The sequence below is a fragment of the Etheostoma spectabile genome, chromosome 3, assembly GCF_008692095.1.
Source record: "Etheostoma spectabile isolate EspeVRDwgs_2016 chromosome 3, UIUC_Espe_1.0, whole genome shotgun sequence".
NCBI lineage: Eukaryota > Metazoa > Chordata > Actinopteri > Perciformes > Percidae > Etheostoma > Etheostoma spectabile.
The window spans coordinates 18,745,459-18,770,593 of NC_045735.1; the positions used below are offsets into that span (position 1 = coordinate 18,745,459).

General features: G+C 41.3%; 1 protein-coding gene across 2 annotated transcripts in view; it reads right to left on the reverse strand.

Moving 5' to 3' along the window:
• Positions 1-289: 289 nt before the first annotated feature.
• The window catches only part of rpa1 (replication protein A1), a 29,264-nt gene continuing 4,418 nt past the window's right edge, over positions 290-25,135 (reverse strand). For both annotated transcript variants that reach the window (XM_032504505.1, XM_032504497.1), the window contains 11 exons: positions 24,784-24,898; positions 23,939-24,041; positions 23,737-23,805; positions 23,219-23,411; positions 20,668-20,804; positions 18,987-19,135; positions 11,137-11,263; positions 8,582-8,758; positions 7,608-7,715; positions 7,210-7,296; positions 290-1,061 (listed from right to left, as the gene is read on the reverse strand). In XM_032504505.1, coding sequence (XP_032360396.1) covers positions 957-1,061; positions 7,210-7,296; positions 7,608-7,715; positions 8,582-8,758; positions 11,137-11,263; positions 18,987-19,135; positions 20,668-20,804; positions 23,219-23,411; positions 23,737-23,805; positions 23,939-24,041; positions 24,784-24,898 — 1,370 coding nt within the window. In that variant the 3' untranslated portion in view covers positions 290-956. The remainder of the gene's footprint in view (positions 1,062-7,209; positions 7,297-7,607; positions 7,716-8,581; positions 8,759-11,136; positions 11,264-18,986; positions 19,136-20,667; positions 20,805-23,218; positions 23,412-23,736; positions 23,806-23,938; positions 24,042-24,783; positions 24,899-25,135) is intronic.

Here is a 25,135-nt window from a genome sequence, read left to right on the forward strand (position 1 = left end):
CCTCCCTGATGTTCTGCTTTATTACAACATGAAAGTCAGGTTTGCAGGGAAATGTGTTGCACATCTGAGCATTGTGTACCAGCCCTTGAATAAATCCCCTGCACACAGTGCAACTCCTAAAGAACAGGTCTGCATGTTTTTGTTTGCTTTGGATGGGTACAGGTTAGGATGAGGTGCTGTAAGGGATAGGTGTGCCAGCTCAATGGATGTATACATTTCTGTTATGGACTGTAATTCATACAAATAGACATCTGACCGAGAGAAAAGCATCTAATGTAAAATAGACAATAACTTGGTAACATCTTTATTTTCACAATTATCACAAAAAAAACTGAATTACACCACACACAAAACAGTTGCAGGCATTGTAAATATGAACAATGCATTGGATCTACTTAAATAGACTGCAGTGCATTTCCCCTTAGGTCTGCGCTGCGCATGTGTGTATGGAAGTATGTGAGAGACGGAGCAAAAAAAGAGTGGGCGAGTAAATGGTCTTATCAGGGATGTGCAGGTCCAGCCCAGCCGTTTTCAGTTCATGTCCGAGAAAGTGAAGAGTGCTAGCTACGTAAGCGCTCTTCTGCTTAAAGCTGCCACCACCCACACACAACCACAGAACCACTGGCTGTCTTAAGACAGACACGGTGAAAAATGATGTTTATTTGTGGCTTACTGACCCACTCTCTGCTCCCCCGCATAACAAAAAGAAAAGAAAAAAAGTCACTGTCCGTTATGTTCACCCACAAAAACAAATCATGCCACTAATCATTATTTCACAAAGGAAAAGTGAACAGTCACAATGACCGAGGATAACTCCCTCACAGGGAAGTAACATATGGCCCAAAAAGAAAACTAAACTTGTTCATACATGTGGAGCTGTTTGTTGACTGTACAGAAACAAAAAAAAAAAAAGGACAAAACCAAGAATTAGAATACTTGGCATAAATGATAAGTCCCTACTGAGCAGCCAGTTTCCTTATGTTCATGATCAACCTCTTGCTGTAGTCCTTATGGTCAACAGGCTTCACCTCCATCACGGTAGCCTTGATCCTGGACTCATCCTGCCGGGCAAACGAGAAGGAAACTCATTCATGTGTCGTACATTTTAGGCCAGCATATGCTGGGCCGAACAAAGCTCACACACATAAGCACACAGATGTTTGCCGATGTTAATACAACAGATTTTTCCAACAAAATTCAGTGTGTAAAATAGCTTGTATGAGCTTTCTCGGATTTAACATAGACAAGACTATAGGTTGCATTTCTAACCATCTATATATCCACTCATCTATCCACTCGGGGTGGGAGTCACCAGACGCCTCTCGATACGATATCATCACGAGACTTATGGCACAATATTGCGATTTTTAACATATTGCAATATTCTGCGATACATTGCAATTTATAACCTTTTTCGAATTTTCAATTTTTCCCAATTTCAAATGAAAAAGTAAACTTTGTCAACATCAGTTTTATCTAAAAAAAAAAAAGATACATTTCTCTGTTTGTTCATATCACTTCAATTTTATTGCTGCAAAATGGGATTATCGAGCGGACAAACTGACCAACACACATATATGATAAAAGATCCATAATTGGCGCCTGTGTATCAATACAGTACTGCCAATGAAAATATTGCGATACTATGCTGTATCGATTTATTTCCATCCTTCATCTAGTGGAAACACACTGATATATAGGCCTCTTCTCTTCCCCCATGATAAAGTGGGTTAATGTGACACGTTTGGACTGGGTATGTGAAGTGTGTTTGGCATTCAAAAGAATGTTTCACAAGAGGCGGCTTTTAAAGCCATATCCACCTCCACAGCCGTCTAGACAGGGAAAGGTCATTTCTACCCGGGCCATTATTCTCCACATTTAAACAGAGGTTGCACTCATTTCATCTCCATTAATCCTCTGCAGCTTAAGTGGTTTAATTGTACACCGTCCGCCTTTGGACTGTGCCCACATTCTTTCACAATAGCCCGTTCCAAATCTCTTTGCTTGTTTCATATGATGCAAGAGAAATATGGACCCATTAGAGAAAGACTTCATCATTGTAGTCTGACATGAAGTAGAATTAACGGTCATGTTTAACCTTGGTATGGATAAATGAACGTGATACTAAAACTTTGGCATTGCATTGTATGTCACGTCTTGCTATTATCCTGGTGTGAGTTAGGGTTAACCCTTCTTTATTGTGCAGAAGAAGGAATATGTCTGAATGAATACATCTCATTCAGTCAGTCAGTTTATAGGTTATGTTTATATTTTATAGTCATAGTTAATATTTTATCACGATCTACTGCACCGTTCACTTTTGCACTGTCATTACACACAGTCTACAATAGTATCTCACCTTATCATGGTCATTATATTTCTGTGAGTGATTTTATTCTTATGTGTGTATATGTGTTTGTTGTGTTATGGTAGTCTTGCTACTGGATGTCTAAAATTTGTATATGTATGTGTGTAGAATATGTGGAATTTGTTTCCATGTATAACTCTGAAAATCAAATTAATTCAATGTGTTGACACTTACTTGGCCATAAAAGTGGATTTAAATCTGAAGAAATTATTAGAATCATGAAATTACACTGCTCAACAGCTAGCAAACGTGAATATAAACATAATAGGATTTAAAATATTGGGGGTCAACTTTGCAGGCCTTAAGAATACACTCATTGGCCCGTAAAACCGGTATACGGTCAATTCCACACAAAGCTCGGCATTTATCAATGTGGACGTGAGCGGAGGCTGCGATCCAATCTCACGTCAAGTTTAAACTGGTGTGCGCGAGTTTTCGAGTCAAGTTGTGGTTGCAGTTTCTGTGGGTGGATGGGATGAGACGTGTGTGAATCTGTGAGCAGCCGACCTCACACAGCCAAGTTGGGTGTTGACCCACACTTGGACGACCTGTGCTGCTCTAGTGCTAGACTTTTCAACAACAAAACAAAAAGAGTTTTAAAGTATGCGGAGAAAAACTCGGGTGAAAAAGCTGCGAGACATTTCGTCATTGACCCCAGGAGGATCCGAGAATGGAAGAAACAGAAGGATGAGCTGACAAGGTTAGCCAACTAGCTAGCTGCTAGCTAGAGGTGGGAGGAAAAGAGTTAGCATGGAGCTAAAAACAAAACTAGCTAGCTGGAGGTGGGAGGAAAAGAGTTAGCCTGGAGCTAGAAATTAATCTAGCTAGTTAGCTGGAGGTGGGAGGAAAATAGTTAGCCTGGAGTTAGAAACAAAGCTAGCTAGCTGGAGGTGGGAGGAAACAAGTTAGCCAGGAGCTAGAAATTAATCTAGCTAGTTAGCTGGAGGTGGGAGGAAAAGAGTTAGCCTGGAGCTAGAAACAAAGCTAGCTAGCTGGAGGTGGGAGGAAACAAGTTAGCCAGGAGCTAGAAACAAAGCTAGCTAGCTAGCTGGAGGTGGGAGGAAAAGAGTTAGCCTGGAGCTAGAAACAAAGCTAGCTAGCTACCGTCTGTAACGTTAAATCGGATACTGGTGTAACTACTGTATGCTCTTATTGTAATCTACCAGCAGTACTGTAGTATCTGTATTTTGAAATAAATACCCAGTACATGTACAGGGTTCGAACTGACACAGTGGTGGTGTTCGATTATTTCTGATCCAAATTGCTCTGTCGCCCTTCTGGCTGTTGCTGTAATATTATGTGATATTTTTGCAAATGTTTCTTAAAATATGAATGCTCTCTGTCCACTGAAACGCTATGGCCTTTCATTTAAAACAATTATACTTATACAAACAGAAGCCTGCATCAAATAAAAGCCAGGTACCTTCTGCAGTTCAGGTAAAGAAAGGCCCCGGCTTTTATTTGAGGAATTACGGTATACACAAGTACAAGATGAACAACACATACATTCATTTGTTCCACTGGGACTTTTTTTTTTTTTTTCCTCCTAACAGCTTTAAACTCGCCAGAAACACTTTACAGAAAACAGAAGCCAAGGAAACTATTTCATACTTGCAAAACAAGACATTTTATTTCCTATTACAGCCTCTAAACAAGAGCAGCAGGGAGGCAGAGTTGACTGAAAATTGGGCACAGACACTCAGACACCAGGATCTGATGAGTGACACAAAAACCTGTCAAATCTTCACTTTAAATCCCTCACATAGTTTCTACCTGTATATTTGATGCTCACACTGCTACACCAGTGGTTGTAGCAACGGATGTGTGGTGGGATGGAAAAGAATAATGTAAAATACTTCATCATGGGATCATTGATGATCACATCTTGTAAGGGAAAGGATTTAGTGTGAATACATATTAGCTGAGTGATTTGAAACAGGGCCTGCAGTGGGGCAGTGCTGCAATGAAAAGCCTTGGATGTTCAATATCAGCGCCATTATTTTTGAGACACTTAAAAACGGTTATAATGTCTAGACAGGGCCTACAGGGACAATGAGACCTAAATAACGGCACACAGTTCAGATAGTATAGCCGCAAGCAGACATTCCTCATGTCAGGCAAGTTAAAAACGTCAGACTGTCAAAGAGTCAAGTGATAACTGAGTGGCAATGTTTAAAAGATTGCTTTTCGCCAGTAATATCAAATTTATAGTGAGTCATTCATCCACTGACATCTGGAGAGCTACAACTCAATTACCTACACACAATATCAAAAGAAATATTTTGAATGCCCACAATGCAACTTTGATATTGATTTGTGTGACAATAATGACATTATGCATCACGCTCACATAAACAAACTGCCAATCACTTTTGATAAATACACTGTAATTAATTGTTGCGTTTGGATTTAATAGTAAGAAACTATATCAAGTGGCAGAGCTTTGGGCTCTCAGCGGCGCTGCATATGTATCCTTAAAAGGCTTTATACTCATTTCTTTGAGAATTTTGATGCCAGAATGACATTAAGCAAGCTTGAATGTAGCTTTGATCCTTAATGGGACACGCTGCTCTTTCAACAGTACTCTGGTTTTGCTTATAAAGAACGTCGTGCATATTTGGGTTTTTGTTCGGTGTGATGTCGAGCATCAAAATACTTTGATTTTGATAATAAGGTCCCATAAGTCCTGCTAATGACGGGATGTGGCTAATTTGGGGTCAGATGTCCGTCACCTTCCTCTTTCTTTGTGTTGGCGTTCTAACCTCCGGTGGACTTCTGAGACTATGGTTACCTGCTCCTCAGATCTCTGCAGGGTAAATCCAGACAGCTAGCTCGACTGCCTGTCCAATCGGAGTTTTCCGTTACTAAAACTTTTTAACGTACACATGTTCTACCAAAACAAGTTCCTTCCCGAGGCTATTTTGCAGCGGCACCGTTGCTCTGTTCTCTGTGCGGCGCTGCCCAAGACGGTTGTGATTGGCTTAAAGAATGCCAAAAACCAGAGCACGTTGTTCTTCCATCCCAGAATGTTGTGTGGACTAGCCAGACCCTCCTTTGCAGCACCGTGGAGGAAGGTCTGGCAATGCAAGTCTTTCAGTAACTAGATATGACAAACAAACGTTTATAGCCTATGAGAATTTTTTCCTCCAGATTTAAGATTAATGATTAAGTCTAAAAGGTCAGAACATTTTGAAAAACAGCTACAAAGAAAAGCCGCTAAATGTCATATTTGATGGCATTTTCCCATTACATGGTACCTACTTGACTGTACTCGCCATTTTTTGTTTTTCCTTTATGAAAAGAAAGTACCTGGTACCTGCCAACAGGTACTTTTGTTTTAGTATCACCCCCGTCAAGGTTCTGACGTGAAAACCTGATTGGTTGGAGAGAATCGTCACCAATCACTGCTCATTGCTCGTGACAGACGGGGGGGTTGTCACGAACAAACCCACCATGTTTAAGTAGTTTAGCCAGCGCTGTTTTTTTCTGCCTCAAGCTTCTTTTGAAACTAAATGTGTCTTTTGGCTGTGGCAGCAGCCACATGGCGAGAATCAACAACAACCTTCGACGGTCTGTGTGTGTGTCGCGTTTGGTCAAGGCACTTTCCTGCGGCGTCGCTATGACAACCAGCCACGCTCACCTCACCCATGAGGCGGAACTGAATCTGCAAGGGAAACTGAAGGACGGGGCTGCACGGTCAAGTCAAGCTGAGCAGAGCTGGTGCTAGCAGTGGGTAACCGCCATTACACCTGGAACTAGGTATGCTAATTTGCTTACAAAGTAACAAACAATTATCAAAATATTCTTTTTACCAACTAATTGATAAATTGTTTTGACTTGAATTGTAGACACATAATGCATAAGGCTAAAACTGTGTCCTCTACTATTATTGCTATTATTACCTTCCCATAGCAAGTGTGACCTTAAAATGAGCTAACATTGTGTTTTCATGTCATCATTAGGGATCATTTCATCCTCCTCATGCCACTATTGCAAGTTCTTGATTGAATTGTTCTGATGCACCTCGTTAGGGTTTCTGTCAAAACTGCGATGCAATAGGATGGATAGGTGTCATTAACTGTTAAGGAACTTTTTTGTCCAACACCAAACAAACATTGTTGCACACATGAAAACATGTGAGAGCACAACACAATGGCTGGCTTGTAGTATTGAGAAGGTGAGAATAAACCAGAAGCAGGGCTGCAGGTGTCTCTGTTGAAGGAGTGTGGGGTCTGGAGGCAGCAGCCAATGCATGCTTGCAGCAGTGCCATTGGCAGTTAAGATGCTGAGCTGAATGTGACAGACAGTGGCCTCTTCTGTGTGTTGAAGGCGGATGCAGCCTCTGGCTACGCTCCAAACTTCCTGCTCAGAGTCCCAGCCCAATCAATTCTTTCATGTGCTTGCCTCAAAACAAACCTCTGTCTGTGTGGCCTACAGGAAACAGTGACCGCGACTAATCTGTGTGCGCACCCTTCACAAAGCCACGGAAAATGAGCAACATTCCAGGACAAACACGCAAGACACGCTTTGTTTTAGAGACGGTTCTGTCAGTCAAAATGAAAGGAGGGTAGCTTTGTTAATAAATGGGGAAACTAACACGGAGGAAAGACACAAAAAGCTAAAACATAAAGAACCCGTTTTACCTGCTATGCATTTTCAGCTTGCATAGGAATGATCGTTGTAAGGGGGATTGGGGCTGAACCATTTTCTTTCCCTCCCAGCCTTATTAAAAGCACATTTTCTATTTTGTATAGCAATATATTCTGTCTACAAAGCATGATATGACAGCAACAAACCCGTAGGCATTTTATTCCACCAATTACCATTCCTGCTTTACTTACGTTATACGTTTCTAGCTTCACTCTGCTGCGGAAGACAAAAGTGTGGAAGTTGGCTTGTTGGAAGACCTCGTCAAAAGCAGCTTCGTTCTGTAAGTGAGAAACATTTAATTGGCTCATTATCAAGAGATACATTTATGGTTTTAATCAAGTTAGTTAGTTTCATCACAGTTTTAAGTGCAAATAAAGTTAAGTGTCTGATAACTGAACCCTGAAAAACAACTCTTGTGATTTTGGAATTGTGCCAGGAAGAAACAAAGCACAGTGGGTGTCGTTAAGGTGTCAAGCGCATGTGTTAGTGTGCGTGTTTGGCCATAAAATAATAAAAAAAGACTGGTGGTTTGGCTTGCGCCCTTGCCATTTCCTGAGGTCAGTATTATATTCAGGAAGAGGAGTCTCACCGAGTCCTTGAGCTGCCCAAGGTAAGCTGCATTCTGGCCTAGGATGGCCTCTGCACTCTCCTGGAAGCAAGTCACCCATTGGTTGTCCGCGTAATCTGCAACGTTGGCCTGTCGGATTATATAGAAAACAAAAGGCAAGCGTAAATAGCAAGAAAGGTTACATGCATGAACACCAACATAGATCAACGTACATGTGTTTAAATGATCTTTGTTTGCTGGGAGTATTTGCTGGATGCTTAAATATGGTCTGTTAACTTAACACACGGTTCATCTCTTAAGAAATCATTACATCTTTATATTAGCCTGTTTCGCGCTAGCAAGCTTGGCAAAAAAAGCCTAGTCATAGTGCTATTGTGATGCATACAGTGGAAGCAAATTCACAGCTTATGCTACAGCTTGTGAAGAATAACAATATGTTGACTGGTGAGTGGTACAAAACAAAAGCCGCTTATTTCAGATGCCTGGCTGCAATTGCTCTGTTGCTGACAAAGACAGTTTTTGTATTTAAATGTTGTCATTTGTTCTTTCCAAATTATGTTTGTTTGCGAACAAGCAGAGAAATAAAGGCCTGTATTTGTGTTCCTCAATGCACTTTCTAGAAATTGACTACCAGCACCGTATGGAAAGCTGCAGCAATTAACCAAACATGCCACAGAAACGACCGAGTTAGCTTTAAATGGCTCTAAATTTAACATCAACAAGCAGATGGGGCAATGCTTAACGATAGGGGGTGGGCCATAAGGGGAGAAAGGATCCCAGGAGACAGAATGACAGAAAGTTAGGACAACAGAAAGATGAGGCAATGAGACGGACTGGAGGGATGATACACACGGCCTCAGAAGAGACATCTGCTCAAGACAAAAGCAGGAAGAACAGAGCATTTAAGATATATGCATTAGAATATATGCTTGTATGCGAGTGCATGGGTGGCACAGCTGGAAAAGTTTTAGGGAAGCCACTGCTGAGTCACTTACTGAAAGGATGAGGCGGTACTTGAAGTTGGGAAACTCTTTGTCACACTTTTCACAGCGGAACATGCCATTCTGTTGGTCTACCACTTTTTTGTTGCATTCCTGGCTGGGACAGGCCTGGTAAAGGCAGTTTTCCTTGCGCAGGTACACTATGGTAGCGATGCAGGTGTAATAGTCGGCCTGAAGTGGAATATAAACAAACAAAGATGCATATAAACAATAGGTTCAGTGCAGAATAATGTTACTGGGATGTGCTGCTTGCCGGATGTCTCTTCTCTCTCTCACGACCTTTGTGTTTTGACTGTTAAAAACCAGGAATAAAAACAGCACGGCATTAACATAAGGATGCCATTTTAAGGAACATGTAATGGTGTACACAAACAGCATTTGTGGAGCAGATGCAGAAGTTACACTCCCAACCAGAATTCTAATGGCTCGGAGACAAATGCAAACTAGTGAGCGAGCTGCTGCGCTTGTGGGGGAACAGGCTGACTTTTGAAACCGGCTGCACATAAACAGCCTTCAGGAAGCATTCCTATTCAGAAAGGAAAACACCCAACCAAGTGACATGAATTTCACATTAGATAAAAATAGATGAATATAAGCAGCAGCTCTGGATGTGCTTGAATGTGGGGGGGGGGTTCAACATGTTTGCAGATGAGTCATATTACCTCTCCTCCTCTGGAAGAGTTTTCTCTAATGGCAGGCCCTGATGTACAAGACAGTTGTTGCACTATAACCCCCCCCCCCCCCCCCCCCCAAAAAAAGAATAAGTCTGTTGATTTTCATAAATAAAAAGCCCTTAAATGTAGTGAATGACCGCCACAAAATAAGAGAAAACCATCCTGTGCCCACACCAGGAGCCACTGGCTGCTTTTTTAATTACTTATTTGATTTACCAAAAACAAGCCAGACACCAACCTCTGCTTTTCAAAAGAGGTGCAATTAATCAAGTTAAAACCTCCTCAATTAGTGCACGACTGACCGGGGCTGCCACAGTGGGAAGATGACAGAAGAACTCGTTTCTAGACACTGTCAGAGGCCTTTACAAATGCAGTGTCAAGCAAACGAGAGGAGGGTGACCACTTACTGTCAGAGAGGGCACGGGAGCAATGTGGAAACTTGAGATTGTGATTATGACACAAAATCTTTGCGACAGGCACAAATAATTGCAACAGGCTTTGGTAGGAAGGGGCTGACCTCCATGCCCCTGTGTACTGGATGTCTCAGAGGAGTTGAGGGCGGCCTTGGCTCAATACCTTTGTCAGTACCGGACCTTATCACACGCCATGCTGAGGAGAAGCAAGAGCCGCCAGAGCCTAAGGTCAAACCATTCCTCCTAAACAGTAGGGAGCCAATGCCACGAGAAGCACTTAACCTGACAGGAGGCTCATGGTAACAGTCAGGATTGGTATTTGAAATTTAAGAGAAGGAAAAGAAAAAAAAAGGAGATTGAATGTGGTAAATTGCATTGTAGCCTCCAGATGATAGAATAGCTGAAGTGGCTACACAGAAAAAGGCAAAATGAGTAGCAGTAAGACCTGGTACTATCTGTGACTGAGAATCCTGCAGTTAAGACGGGGACCCTCACAGCCTCGGGCAGCAGACGGGCAGTTTTCACCACTGCATTGGGAAAAAAAAAATCCTGAAGCTACTCCTTCACCAAAACATATTTTTCACTTAATTGAGACTTACAGATAACTGCTACTTTGGTTTAATCCTTGTATTTTTTGCATTTCTCTTTGTTTAAGGAACTATGGGTCCTCACGTCTTTGTTGAGCTTCCAAATAGAAAATAAAAGCACATAAAAATTGTTCTTCTTGCGTCTCTTCTTCCTCTAAGATAATCCTTTGCATTAATTGTCCTAGTTTAATGGGATAGTCTCATCATACTGTGATAATTTCCAATGCGCAGAGCATGTTAAATTATATTAAATTACACAAATTAAGATCTCTGCACAGGTCACATTATCTGGTCTAGACAGTTTATATACAATTCTGGGAGCACTATTTCCCTGCACAGTATAAATGAAAAAAGGGGGAATTAAAAGAACACATTACTTTACTTCTCGGAGGGCAATAATTTCATTACAGAGGGCAAATAAAAGAGCCTATGCAGTCTTAGTAATCAATACTAGAGATAAATGTGACTTTCACCATGAACACACACCAAAGACTGTAAGAGGACACCCACAATAAAGGGTGATTAATGAGAAGAAGATCAGGGTGCAATTTTTAAGCACACATTACCCGATGGTGCAGTGATTATATGAGTCGATGACTATGAAGATTCATCACGGTGGCTCTCAGCTAAAAGTACCGTTGCAAAGCTGAGCTACGACTGACAAGGTTACATTTGTAGAGCCATGCATTGTGTACCGTGGGTTTTCCAATAACAGATGCAGCTTAACTGCGAGGACTTTCATATCTGTTGTTTGAAGTTCAATGCCAGTCTTGCAGTTTGTCCTTGTATATCTTCATAGGAATCCTTGAATAACAATATGTCTGGGGTTACCATATTTTGAATGTGCATCAAGGCAAAACTGAGCACGCGTATACCTTGTCTCCATGTCCCAGGTGCTCCGTCTTAACGTCAGCCAGGGTCTTCCAGTTGGTTAGTCCTCCCCCGCTGCCTTTCACCTCTGTCAGAGACTGTCCATCCATGGCATGACCCACCTTGTCATACCTGTGTGAAAAAGAACAAATACTTAAGTCACAGTCATCCAAGTATGGCAGTAGGACTGCAACTAATGATTATATTCTTCTCACATGAATCTGTTTATTAGTTCCTTGATTAATTGTTTGGTCCGTAAAATGTTGGAAAATAGCAAAAAGATAATGAATCAAGAAATCACAATGCTCCCTAACCCCAATTGGACAGACAGTCCAAAACTAAATTGTAGTTAAATAACATAGGTCTAATAGAATCAGAAAATGTGAGATAATGAGCTTAAAAAAGAAAAATTCTTGTCCCTGGCAGAGCATCCATTTGTGTTTGTCAAAGCGGGGATGTCTCAGCTGAGAGCAAGGCAAGCTGAGAGGCTTGTGAAATGAATCAACAGCAGAGGGACAGAGGAGTTGGCCAGGGTCAGGGATGTTACGGTGATATCAGGAACCCATTTTCGCCCAATGTTCTCGATAATTCAGGGAAGACAACGGGAAGAAGAAGAAGAGGGAAGTAAGGGTAGAAGAAAGATGAGTGGAGGTAAAAAGCAGTTGTGTGTGGGGTGTGGAGGGAGGAGGGGAAGGTCAGAGGGATCAATAGAGCTTACTAATCTGTTGGCCACGAGGCAGAGTGGCGCACAATGGGGAGGTCGGGCTGTAAATACGGCGAGGGCATGCCTTGCACCAGGGGGCATGACTAATTTAAATTTCCCCATTAACCGTTCAGACTGTGGCCAGAGCAACGCACAAGCTATCAACGTCTCACACCTACTGACAAATGTGAGCAAATCTTTGTTGGCACCAGATTGCTCATTAGTGTACCTGCACTGCTCTGCTGTAATTGTGCCTGCGCCCAGTTAGGAATTTGAAAAAAAAGAAAGATATTCTGACAAATCAAATCAAGACAAAATGGAGATAGAATCTTCTGTTATACCCAAACGTCTCTCCAAAGACAGATGTTTTACAGAGAAGAACAATGCAGGGACAACATAGTCGAGATAATTAAAAATGCACTGCACTTGCAAAAAGATAAGACTGCAGACTAGATAGGGCTTTACAGTGTTACATGGCTGATCTGGACAACTGATTTGACAGGCACCCATAAGGACTGTAAGACACTCAACGAGAAACCCCTGTGACAGCATCAAGGTTTGGAGCTGCTGCTGTTAATCATAGACATGGCAAGGAGCACAGAAAACAGAACTGGCCTGGCAGACAGCGACCGTGATGAAGGAGACAAAAAAAGAGGACAAATTAGACCTGGCAGAAAATGTGCAACAGTCAACTGTAAGAAGGCAGATCCCAGCTTAGCGGAACGTGGCTTCAGAGAGACAGACCATTTGCAGGAACACCGAGATAGAAGACTGGAGGTTGGCAGACATGCATGTGCATGCCATAGACATGTCAAACGTCAGTGTGTCAATGAACAAGGACAGGCTAGGAGCAGAGATGTGTCAGAGCAAGAGGCATGAGGGGATGATGGGAAAGTCTTAGTCAGCAGTCTTCTCGGCTCCAGGCTAAGACTCTAATGCCTGGGCTGCAAAGTGCAAATACATAACGCGTGTCACATGGCGGGAGCCACTTCATCTGGAGTGAGTGTCACGTGGTCAAACAGTGAGCTACCAGTAACTTAAATGACGCCACAGAAGTTGTTTCATCTGATGTCAACACCAATGAAGATACGTTTTCCTTTATTCTCATTTTGAAAGAATGAAAGCAACAGGTTTCTTTCCCCTTATAATGGACAGATCACACAGGCTGCAACTATAACACCATTTGTGCAAGAACACTGCAGTATTCAACGGTGAGAATACAGAAACCGCAAGTGTATACATGTCATTCCTACACCCTAGGACAGTTCTGCATGCGTCAGACTCACCACCTGTGTCCTGTGTTCACCAACAGTTGAATTTTAGAGTTTGTCCTATACAGAGCTCCACCGAGTATGTATACCATAGAAAAACAAACTGGAAAGTTATTGCTATGCTACAGTATTTTTCTTGCAAAACAAGATTTAGTGCAGTAAGGCACACTGAACATCCTGCTAACCTGTTATTTGACCTCAGAATACCTGTATGAATAAAAGATACAGTATATTGGACAAGTTATGAATCGCTTTAAGACGGGGTTACAGTTCCCATCTTTGTAAGGCTTCATCTAGACTAGATCAGTCTGTCCAGGAAATCACCACAGGGTTGTGCGGCGGCGAGTGTTACTCAAATGGCCCATTTGTGTGATGTCCTGTTGTGATTTTTAACCCCAAACATGGCACAAGTGGACTATTTAAAATTATTGTTTTCCATCAGATCGTTTATACATCTCAACATTTCTGAGAGGGAGAAACTGTGCTTTGGCGTGGAGCATGTTGCAGAAACAAGTCAGCTGTTACAATCTCCTGGGCAGTGAAATGCTTGCGTTTTTATTTTACTCTCATAGTTTTTTTTTTTACTTTCTTGTGGCGACAATAGAGGCAGAGATGTTTACTTTTTACCATAAAGGACTCTCACACCGCTTCAAAACGGACTGCCAAGGCTGATTGCAGGTTACAAGATTGGCCACCGCAGTGTGAAGTCTGGTTTTTGTCTCCCCTTTTTCGTCTCTCACCCCCCCCCCCCAGCCTAAACACACCAGCCCCATTCAAAATGCACGGTAAGACTTGTGTTTCCGCCTGACTGCTTGAATGTATGTAAACCTGGCCTGAACCTTCTGTAAGTTCCATCAGAGTATTTTGAGTTAGAAAAGCACTGAAGTTGTAAATTGTATGCCTGTCTGGTATATGCAGCAACTATCACTTATTTCATTATCAATGAATCTGCCCATTGTTATCTCAAATCAATAATTGTCTTGTCTATAAAATGTTAGAAAATAGTAAAAATGTACATTTTAATTTCCCAGAACCTAACTTAAAGGATGCAAAGTGCTTGTTTTTGTCAAACCAACAGTCTAAAAGCCAAAAAGATATGACTTACTTCATGCCAAATCCTCACTGAGAATCTGCAACTGGAAAATAATTGGCCATTTTTGCTGTATTGACAAACAAAAACATTAACATAATGACTTGGTGCTAAGTAAATGACAGCTCTGTATTCCACCCTGCAGATCCAGTAAAGCATCTGGGGATGAGTGCCCATGGCTACTTTGACAGCAGTGACTGAAAGGAGCCACACAAGAGAAGAATTACTCACTTTGACATACAATTTGGTTTGAAACATTCAGAAAGCCAGTTACTAATTCAATAAAGCTCATAACTCAACACCAGTAAATCAGGAAGTAATTCCGCCACTATGTTTTGTTTTTTTGATCAGTCCAGAATCCACAATAACAGTCAATTAAACACTAAGGCATCATGCACAATAGACTGCTGCGTGAAAGCTGGTTTGCTTCTGGGCTGACATAATTACCAACACATCTATATGCTGTGGCATGTACATGTAGCATACTGGAGTCATGATAAGGATTATGCAGGAAATGTCAGCTTGGACTTGAGGGACTAAAAAGAGTCTGTGGTGAATGGCTGAGGTTGACAGCATCACAACACTGAGAACAAACAAGTGTAGTTACCAAAAAAGGGACGGTATAGGAAAAGGCATTATGGCCATCTCCAAATGTGCTGTTGCCACCTAATGGACAACTGCATCTTCACAGCTCAATGGATGAAAATGTGAAATTAGAATGTTACGCTGATCATTTTCACAAAGAGGAGCTAGGTTTCTTGTCGAGTTGGCAACCTGTGTCAATAAATAAAAAGAGGGTTAGGGCATACAGCAGCACATGCACAGTTACAACGCACTAGGAACCCAGACTAACCCAAGATCAAGATAATTAGTGCACAGTGCAGAAATCTCATTTATAAGCACGTTGAATAGTGCTGAGCGGCAACATTAATTCTCTGCATGAGTTTGAGTCAATGGCCCACCGAGGATAAACCATTCATTTGAGGAAGTCCCAAAGGTCTGCGCCAAAACACAATTAAATTAAGACGCCTCTGCATGAGTAAAACAATGTTTCAGCAGCCTCGGCTGTACAGTGAAAGCATATCTTTGTTCGGTTGAGGGAGAAAAACAGCTTTGGGTTCTTGCAAGATTAAAAAATAATCATCAAAAGATTCATTCAGAGTTTAAATTGATTTGCTCCCTTGTTCGGTTTTCCATAATTCACATCTTGGCTTACAGAACAGTTTGTGGACGGCTACAATCCGGAGACCCAGACTTCAGCAGCACAAGAACACAAAGCTGGCAGTCTTCCAGTGAAAGCACACACTAACAACTTATTTGTCATCACAGGATATCGTCGCTGTAATGCGGCCTTAAAATAAAGACTATAAAGACTAACAACTAAGGAGACTATTGTCTTCATTCTCCTCACAGCATGAGGCTGGCTGGGACGCAGGTGTCAGACATGCTGCATAACGATCTTGTCTTCACCATGGTTCTCACATGGATCGAGAGTAATGAGTCAGGTCTGGCCTCCTTCCATCGGTGACTTTCGGACTGTTCATTAGCGGGTGCCTGCGAATGTGCAGAAACCCATTGTGCAAAGAGGACCCACGTGGGCCAACACCTCTTCTGCAGTGGCTAAAGCAACAGAAGAATTTAAGGGTCATTATCTCTGGCTGTCCAAGTGAGAAGTGACGGGAGAACGTGGGAACCAACCTTTTTTTCATAAAAGAAAAGAGCACAGGAAGTATTAAAAGTCCATGCTCCAGAAGGGATGTGGAAACGCGATTACAGCTTTTTAATGGTGTTCAGGTAAAAGAAAGCAGCAGACCCAGCAGTCATACTGATGATAGAGCACTTTCTATCGCAATGCAAATAGAAAATGATCCCATCACAAAATTAACAAAAACAAAAAAAACTTAGCAGCAGCTCACAGTAGTTGGCATTCTGAGAAATGAGATAAAATAAGAAAATATATTCAGAAAACCCGAGGCTGGTGCTAAACTATCATCCAAATATTACGAGGAGCCAAGACAAATGATTAAAGGAGGCATATTTGAGCATAATTTGTGATTTGCATCTTCTCACCTGCAAAGTAGAGTCACATTCACGGAAGTGATTATGCATCTTAGGTCTTCTGATCACTTATAAATACACACAGCTAGGTTTGTCAAGGCAGAAAAAGAGACTGCACTGGCCTGGTCGCACAATAAATTTGAACTGTTTACGGTCTTTTATTCCTCAGTGCAGAGCGGGCATTGGCATTGGGAAGTAAATAAATAAAACTCCTGGGATGGAATCGATTGGATCTCCGCTCACAAATACAGACATTTGCTATCATGTCAGCAAGGAGGGGCAGACACACACACAGCTTGTTTAAGTAGGCTCTATAAGGACAAATCAATCAGTGTGCCACAGGGCTGGAGCGAGGGAAAAAAAAAAAATCAACCCCCAGCGAGGCCAATGAGAGCACTGCCTCATCCGTCCATCACGTGAAAACCTGTACCAATTCACACAACCACATACAGTGGGGCTCGAAAGTTTGGGCACCCCAGGTAAAAAGGTGTATTAATGTGCATAAAGAAGCAGAGAAAAAGATGGAAAAATCTCCCAAAAGGCATCAAATGACAGATTAGACATTTGTATAATATGTCACAAAAAGTTAGATTTTATTTCCATCATTTACACTTTCAAAATAACAGAAAACAAAAAAAAGGCGTCTGCAAAAGTTTGGGCACCCTGCAGAGTTTTTAGCATGCACCGCACCCTTTGGAAAGCTGAGACCTGACCGTGTCATGGATTGTTCTCAATCATTGTCTGGAAAGACCAGGTGATGTCAATCTTAACGTTTTAAATGCCCAGACTCATCTGACCTTGCCCCAACAATCAGCACAATGGCTACTTCTAAGCAGTTGTCTAGAAAACTGATACTGAAAACAGTTGACGCTCACAAAGCAGGAGAAGACTATAAGAAGATAGCAAAGCTTTTCAGATGCCAATATCTTCTGTTCGGAATGTAATTAACAAATGGTCGTCATCAGGAACAGTGGAAGTTAAAGCAAGATCTGGAAGACCAAGAAAAATATCAGACAGAACAACTCGCAGGATTGTGAGAAAAGCAAGTCAAAACCCACGTTTGACTGAACGATTATTCAGAAAGACCTGGCAGACACGGGAGTTGTGCTACACCATTCCACTATAAAGAGATACTTGTACAAACATGGTCTTCAGGGAAGAGTCATCAGAAGAAAACCTCTTCTACGTCCTCACCACAAAAATTAAATGGATCAATCACGCTTTGGGGTTTGATTGCAGCCAGTGGCACAGGGAACATTTCAGGAGTAGATGGAAAAATGGATTCAATAAAATTTCAACAAATTTTGGACGCTAACTTGATGCCATCTGTGAAAAAGCTGAAGTTAAAGAGAGGATGGCTTCTACAAATGGATAATGATCCTAAACACACCTCAAAATCCACGGGGGATCAAGAGGCGTAAACTGAAGGTTTTGCCATGGCCTTCACAATCTCCTGACCTCAACAGAATTGAAAATCTATTGATAGACCTTAAAAGAGCAATGCGTGACAGACAGCCCAGAAATCTCAAAGAACTGGAAGACTTTTGGAAGGAAGAATGGGGGAAGATACCTCAAACAAGAATCAAAAGACTCTTGGCTTGCTACAAGAAGCGTTTCCAAGCTGTGATACTAGCCAAAGGGGGCAGTACAAGGTATTAACTCTGCAGGGTGCCCAAACTTTAGCAGACGCCATTTTGTGTTTTCTGTTATTTTGAAAATGTAAATGACGGAAATAAAATCTAACTTTTTGTGACATATTATAAGAATGTCCAATCTGTCATTTGATGCCTTTTGGAGATTTTTCCATCTTTTCTTGGCTTCTTTATGCACATTAATACAATTTTTTACCTGGGGTGCCCAAACTTTCGAGCCCCACAGTAATGTGTCCCTATGAACCTGGTCATCACACACCGACTAGGTGGTGTCTCGGTTTAAAAATAGATTAAAAAAAAGTCCTCTGACTAAAATACATTCATGATTATTGTTGGTAATGCAGTGCACCAGGGAGAGGTAATAATTTAGAAAATAAGGAATCGAGAAACTGGAACGTGTGCCCAAATAAAAGATCAAAGCTGGAGTCTTCAATGGTTTTCTCTTCCATTGCAGAAAAAGTCAACCAGAAATCTTCAAGGAATATAGTCACATGCCTTAATTGCGTTGTTGTACAATCCTACAACTCTGCATTTGGCTGTAGTACTTCTAAAAATGAATGCAATGCACATTACAGCATGCACACTGATAAATAACTACTCAGATTTTGAAAAGACTAACTAATTTCCACATAATCCTATGTGCTCAAATGAAAACAAACATGAAAAAACACACACACACGCGCAATCAACGTAATCACACAGATATTAGTGTGGATTTCATTTCATCTGGAAAGGCGATTAGGGCCATAAAAAAAGGCATTTCCACAGATTTAGTATGATTTCCATTTATATGTAATGCTTCATTGAAGCAACGCGCCACATTGTGGCTAATGGGGGAAAACTAATCTAGATAATGAGAGTCAGAGCATGCACTTTCGCAACCATTTAAATCCTTTGAGTTCTTCTACTTTAAGAGTTAACAGTTTACAGCGGGGGAAATAAATAGGAAAAAGTCTGCAGCCGTTAAATGTATACCATGTTTCATACCTTCTATGAAAGCACTTTGTCATAAGTATACAATTGCTAGAACAAAGGAGCAATTTACTGCACTGCATTATCTATGAACCTCAGGCTCACTTACCAGCCTCGGAGCTTATATGCCTCAGGGATGTCAGGGTTGATCATCAGGGTGCTGCTGAAGGACGCAGAGAGGGACCTGCCTCCAAAGTCTGAAAGCTTCGCCCCCTTAATGGCTACGATGGGCTGTCCAGAGGCCTCAAACTGTTCTGCCTACACAAAACAAGAGATACGGACAAAGGACAAACACTCATAACTCTTTTACTTATATTTAATAATAATAATGTATCCTTTATTAGTCCCACAAGGGGAAATTACAATTTACCCTCTGTTACCAGAATTTCATTTCTTCAGTTTTTTGGCATATCAAGTCTTGGTTCTTCCTACCACAAGAAAAAGCACCTACACAATCTAATGGTGCTCATAATGACAATGTTAACATTCTGATGATTAGCAGGTATTATGTTTACGTCTCAGTTTAGCACGTAAAGATTTGCTTATTAGCACTGAGCATAGCTCAACTGAGGATGATGGGAATGCCATTGAGTATTGCAGGTATTTGGTCATAAACTAAATAATCTGACAAACTAATTTGGACCTGATGATTGTGGAAAATGAAAAGTAAAGGGATCACCATAGTTATTACACTTTATCCAGTGAAGAACATGAGAGTGTACCAGATTTCAGGACAATCCATCTGATAGTTGTCGAGTTTTTTTTTCACCGAACAAGAATAGAAGGAATTGTCTAGGGATAGCCCATATCTGTAGGATTCATCATCCGGGGCCCAGGAATCTTAATCCACCCAACAGTTATTAAGATATGTTATTCTGAACCAAAGTGGCGTGACCAAAAGACATCGCCATCTCTAGAGCCTTGCAGTTTGGAACTATGAACACATTTCTTATTAGATCAGTTCCAAAATTACTGACAAATTGCTATAAAAAATGTCTTGTCATTACCAGTCCTCTTTACTGAAATAACCTGAAAAAAAACTAAGAGAGAGAGAGAGAGAGAGAGAGAGAGAGAGAGAGAGAAGGGGGGCAACAGTACTGCCTTCAGAGACGGGGAAAGATATCGCCAACACTTGCTTTATGGCATTGCCATTGTTCTTTACAAACTATACGTCTTGTGTACCTCAGCAAGTCCCTGTGGAAAAAGGGAATATGTCAAACATACAGGGAACACTGTGCTTCCTGTCAGAAGGGGGAACAAATGGAGGCAAACTCAGCACAGTCCCTCTGAGCCACAGGTAAAAATCAACTGCAGGAGCACAGTTCCTTCATCACCCTGCGACAGGGAATTCAGTCAACGATCTCAACCCCATTTGTGCAGATTATTTAATGCCTTCGGTTCTCAAACTGCTAAACCGTGGTCAGCGAATCCATTCAACAACCTCTAATTAAACACCTTTCTGACATGGTCTCACCAAAAACATAATGAGATTCGCAAAGGTCACATTTATTGTAGGCTTCTTGCATTGTAGGTACTCATGTCATTGTTCACTTGCTGAATGTGTAAGCTAGTTTCTGTTTAGCTTAAGTCTAATACACTAAGTGGTTGTTCTCAGATGATTAGCTCTGGAGAGAAAAGTGTTCCGAGGACAGAGCTTTACCATTACAATAAGCATGTTTATGCATTACAAGGTTGGTTTTGATTTTCACTGGCCGTAAAAAAAAAAAGCTCTAGACACAACACCTCTACCCCGTTACACGTTTCATTCGCCATCTAATGGCTGTACTCACTTCTTCTCCCCACAGAGTGACAGACACCAGCTTCCCAGACATGTCCATCAGGTTGATTGTTCTCTTGGACACTTCTCTGTTGGACTTGGTGGTGAGGCGGGTCACTTCATCCACACTCTTACACACTCCAATCACATCTGGAAAAATAAAGGAATCGGTGCATGAGCAGCAGACACTCAATGTATTTTTCTATTCCCTAGGGTGTTCCATACCATGACATGGCTTAGGTGCGGCACCCACGCTGTTTTGGGCACCACCAAGTGGTGGGCATCAAAACTTAGTAATAACTTTTAGCAGATTTAATAATTGCAGTTGGTCTCCAGTGGGCATTTTTTTAGCAAGTTTTGTCTTCAGGCTTTTGGAGTGTTAATTAATTATTATCTGCTTTAGCTTTACAACGTTTTAGACACAGATATGGTCACAATAATGATCCTAAATAATATGAAATTGCATATTCTTCAATGAATACCATTTTCTTAAGAGGATCCATAAATCCCCGCCAACTCAATGCACCTAAGTCTTCCACAAACTTAGAGAAAACACTGAATAGCAATAATATAGAGCTTTGTCTTGAGGAGACTACGACCACATTATTTTCACCACAAATACCCCCGATTGTTCCCAAATATACATATCATAAATATTGATTGTGGTGTTTACGCCCACAGGTCACTCTAGGTCTCATGGCTTCCGCCACAAATTGGCTCATGGGAAATAAGTGATTCATTTATTTCAAATAAGAGTGTGAGGTCACTGGCCTGCGTACTGGGCACTTACATCCATAATGTAGGAGAGAAGCCATGAAAAGGCCGGCTTTAATTGTTTCCACCAAGGTTCTTCATCAAGCATACTGTTGACTAATGCAATCAAGCATGGTTGATGCCATTTGTTTGTTAAGGTGCAAGTGGGATCTCCATCATTACTCAGCATCTATAAACCCCCTCTCCTGTTGAGTAAAAGGATTTTAAAATGTAGTAACCATGATGGAATAAAACTTAACGTTTGATGCCAACTGGTAAGCGGGAGAGAAATCACTCAAGCAGCAGTCTTCATTAAAAAAATTACAAGCAGACTCCTTATTATTACTTCATTTTACCTGTGACAGCGGGGTCTCATTTTCTCATCGGCTTTGCCATAGGGCCCGAAGTCAATCTGCACTACAGGCTATTACTGTCATCAGTATTATTAATACCACTTTTATCTCTCTGCTCGTATGCTGTAATTACCTTAACTTCAGAGCATATCCGGCTCTACTTTCTGCTACAAACTTTATCCTCTGCTTATGATAGCTTATTATTGGCTGCTTGGGAACACCTCAGTAGGAGCTGGGCTCTGAGCTTCTGTTGGTTGGCAGTGCTTTTTTTGCCACATACTATTGCTTAAGAGAATGATGATGTGTTTAGGCCTCATAGAGCGCAAGCCCTCCATAAAAGGAAAACACTGGCACTCATAAACAGGAATCATAGCAGATGCAAACATAAGCTATCCATAGTTGCATGGTACATTTACAGAGGGGTGATGACTTTGACAATACCCTGTGCACGCCCGGTGTTACACAACTCTTCTCTCCGTACATTAGTTTAGGGCACTACATAATACATAAGACAACATAAAAACTAATGTCTCATAAAATGGGTGAAATGTGGCCACTATTCAAACAGAAAGAATGGCTGATCCTAGACGGATCATCCCACAACAACAATGCAGCATAGGAACCATGTGAGCCTAAAGCTCTGCCCTGAAAGGATCCGCACGGCCGGATTCTGAGAAATAGACTTGAGGCAGTGTGTAGTAGGGCTCGAAAGGTTTCTCAATAGCAAAAGTCTAAATTAGTCTCAAATACTGTATTGGTCTCACTAGCTGTCTTTATACAACATTTTACAGTATACAAACAGCTAGTGATAAGACTTTTTTTGGAGGAGGGGGCTGGTTGGGAGGAATAAAAGGGGCTTCACCTAAAGGAATAATCCATATATTAAGGCCCATTAATAAAAAATACTTTGAGCCAGCTATAGAAACAACAAGTCAAATGGGGATGAACAGATCCAACGTATATATATTCCTCCAGCACATATTTCAACCGGTAAGGCTGGTAGTCTTACGTGGCCAGTCCTTAAATGTTTAATTCAGACGTTCTTTGTTAAAACACTGAACTTAAGAGGGTTTAAAGCTGACAGTTCCACTTATTTATTCCATACACTATCTCACGCTATACATATCTAGAAGCACCTATAATAATTCCCGCAGCCAAAAACGTGTCCTTAGAGGTTGGTGGCCTGTACTATTAATTGAGCATTCGGGAGACTTGTTTTATAATTAACACATCCGGCTTGAGCTGAAATAAATTTCAGGGCTATGTTATAGGGCCTTTAAGTTTTATTTTTGACAGTATACCATTTCTTTGTATTTGTAGTTGGGGCTGCAGGCTGTTCAGTATTTTCGTCTCAAAATACAGTCAGGGAACAAGCCCACAGGTTACGATGTTCTGGGGATTTAATGACACAGGTTGGGTTCAGAAATGCCGGGGTAGATCATTACTTGTGCTCCTTACCAACAATGGCATCTTTTTCTCTGTTCTCCAGGTCACCAATAGAAACAAAGTCACACTGCAACACGGGAACATCACAGTCTTCTTCACAGGGGATGATGCTGGAGTCTCCATTGAGAGTCATCTCGTAGTCATTCTTCACTGATGTGTACTGCTTGTTGGCGATCTTCAGGGAGCCCTTCGAGACATAGTAGACCTGGCCCATACAGATGGAGGAACCACGTGTTAATCAGAGAGATCAGAGATAGGCAGCATTTCACCTGACTGAATGGTGCAAACAAGATACGACTTTAGACAGTCGGGATGATCAACAAAAGGCTGGCAGATGATCATAAGCCGCTTATTGTATGGGTACGGTGCAGCCACAGGACTCATTCATTGTCTCTGTGATTTAACTCACAAAGTACTGGCAGCTGTTGATAGAACAGTCTGTGGCCAAATCCATCTTTTACAGCACAGTAAAAAACTGTTTTGACAAATAATTACGACCCAATGAATCATTATCTGGAGGAGCGTCTCACCTTGCCAACTTCAATAAGGCTGAAGAACTTGTCCACCTCTTGGTTGAAACCAGTCACTCGTATCTCTCCCTGCAATATAATATAAACTGTGGTTAATGTATTAAAGTAGGTCAGGGACAGCACAGGATTTCAAACTCATGATATTCTGTTGTTTATTTACAAAGCATTAAAAAATTAGCAGTGGGATCACAATAACACTCACACTTTCATCCACAATCTCCATGGAGAAGAGTTTGCCATCACCACGAGAGTTGCTCCATGTACGGATGCTGCTCTTGTTGGTTACACGGGCACGGATGGTCCACCTATCGGACAGAGAAAAGTCTGAGGTTATTCATGTCAGTTTTGTTTATTTAAGGGCCACTTATGGACCCAGAATGTAACTCTACATGCACATTATTATAGTAATAATTCATGCATTTATTCACCAACCTCAGCCCTTTCAATAGTCTGCCCCTTTGTGGGTGGTAGACACTCTTATGTATGTTGCATCGCAGCAAACTCAAACATTTTAAGTCTCAGCAATGTGAAAGTGAATGTGATATATATCACATTCACATGATATACTACAATATATAGGACTATATACTTGATTTTTGAAATTCATTCCAACAGCCCTAGTTTGGATAAGCAATTCTCAAGAAAGCTACAAGCAGCAAAACCACAGGACAAGCAACTGAATAGTACCAAACAGGCCCGTTCCACTGCATCAGTACAGATAAAGGCAAGAAATTGTTTCCCAAATAATAGATCCAATGCAGCACAACAAACTAAAGCTGCGCAACAGCCAGAGTTGATTCAGCATTTCTTGGACAGTCTCGACAAGATCAAAGCATCAAAAAAGATGTGGAAGGACTGTTAGGACTAAAATTGCATTAAATTATATAGCCATTCATAATATTTTAACTACCTTCTGTTGTCTTAAATGTCTAGCTTTAATATGTATATACATACATATTATAACAAATGTATGCGGTGATGTGCTGTCCCAAACATGGCAAATACACAACCTTCTGACCTTTCCCACTGACTGGGTTACATACTCACTTGGACTGGTAGGGGTTGAGGCTGGCAATGGGAACAACTTTAGAGCTGTCCCCTGGAGTACTGGGCATGGCAGATGGGGCCTTCTTCCCAAAGTCTCTATTGAAACCTTTGTTCCCTGTCAGAGGAATAAAGAGAGAAATAAATGATCCATGAAGAGCAGTGATGGAGAGAAGTCAAGAGAGAGGCACATGCATTATTCATCAGAGACAAATTACAAAAATCCAATTTCTTTGGATTGCAACTGCTTGATCACTGTAATTATCTCGCTCCATGAGAAAAGTTACATAAAAGAAATACCTAATGAATTAAAGTAGCTTCACCACTGTTGGCTCTCGAGTTGAGCAAGAGGAAA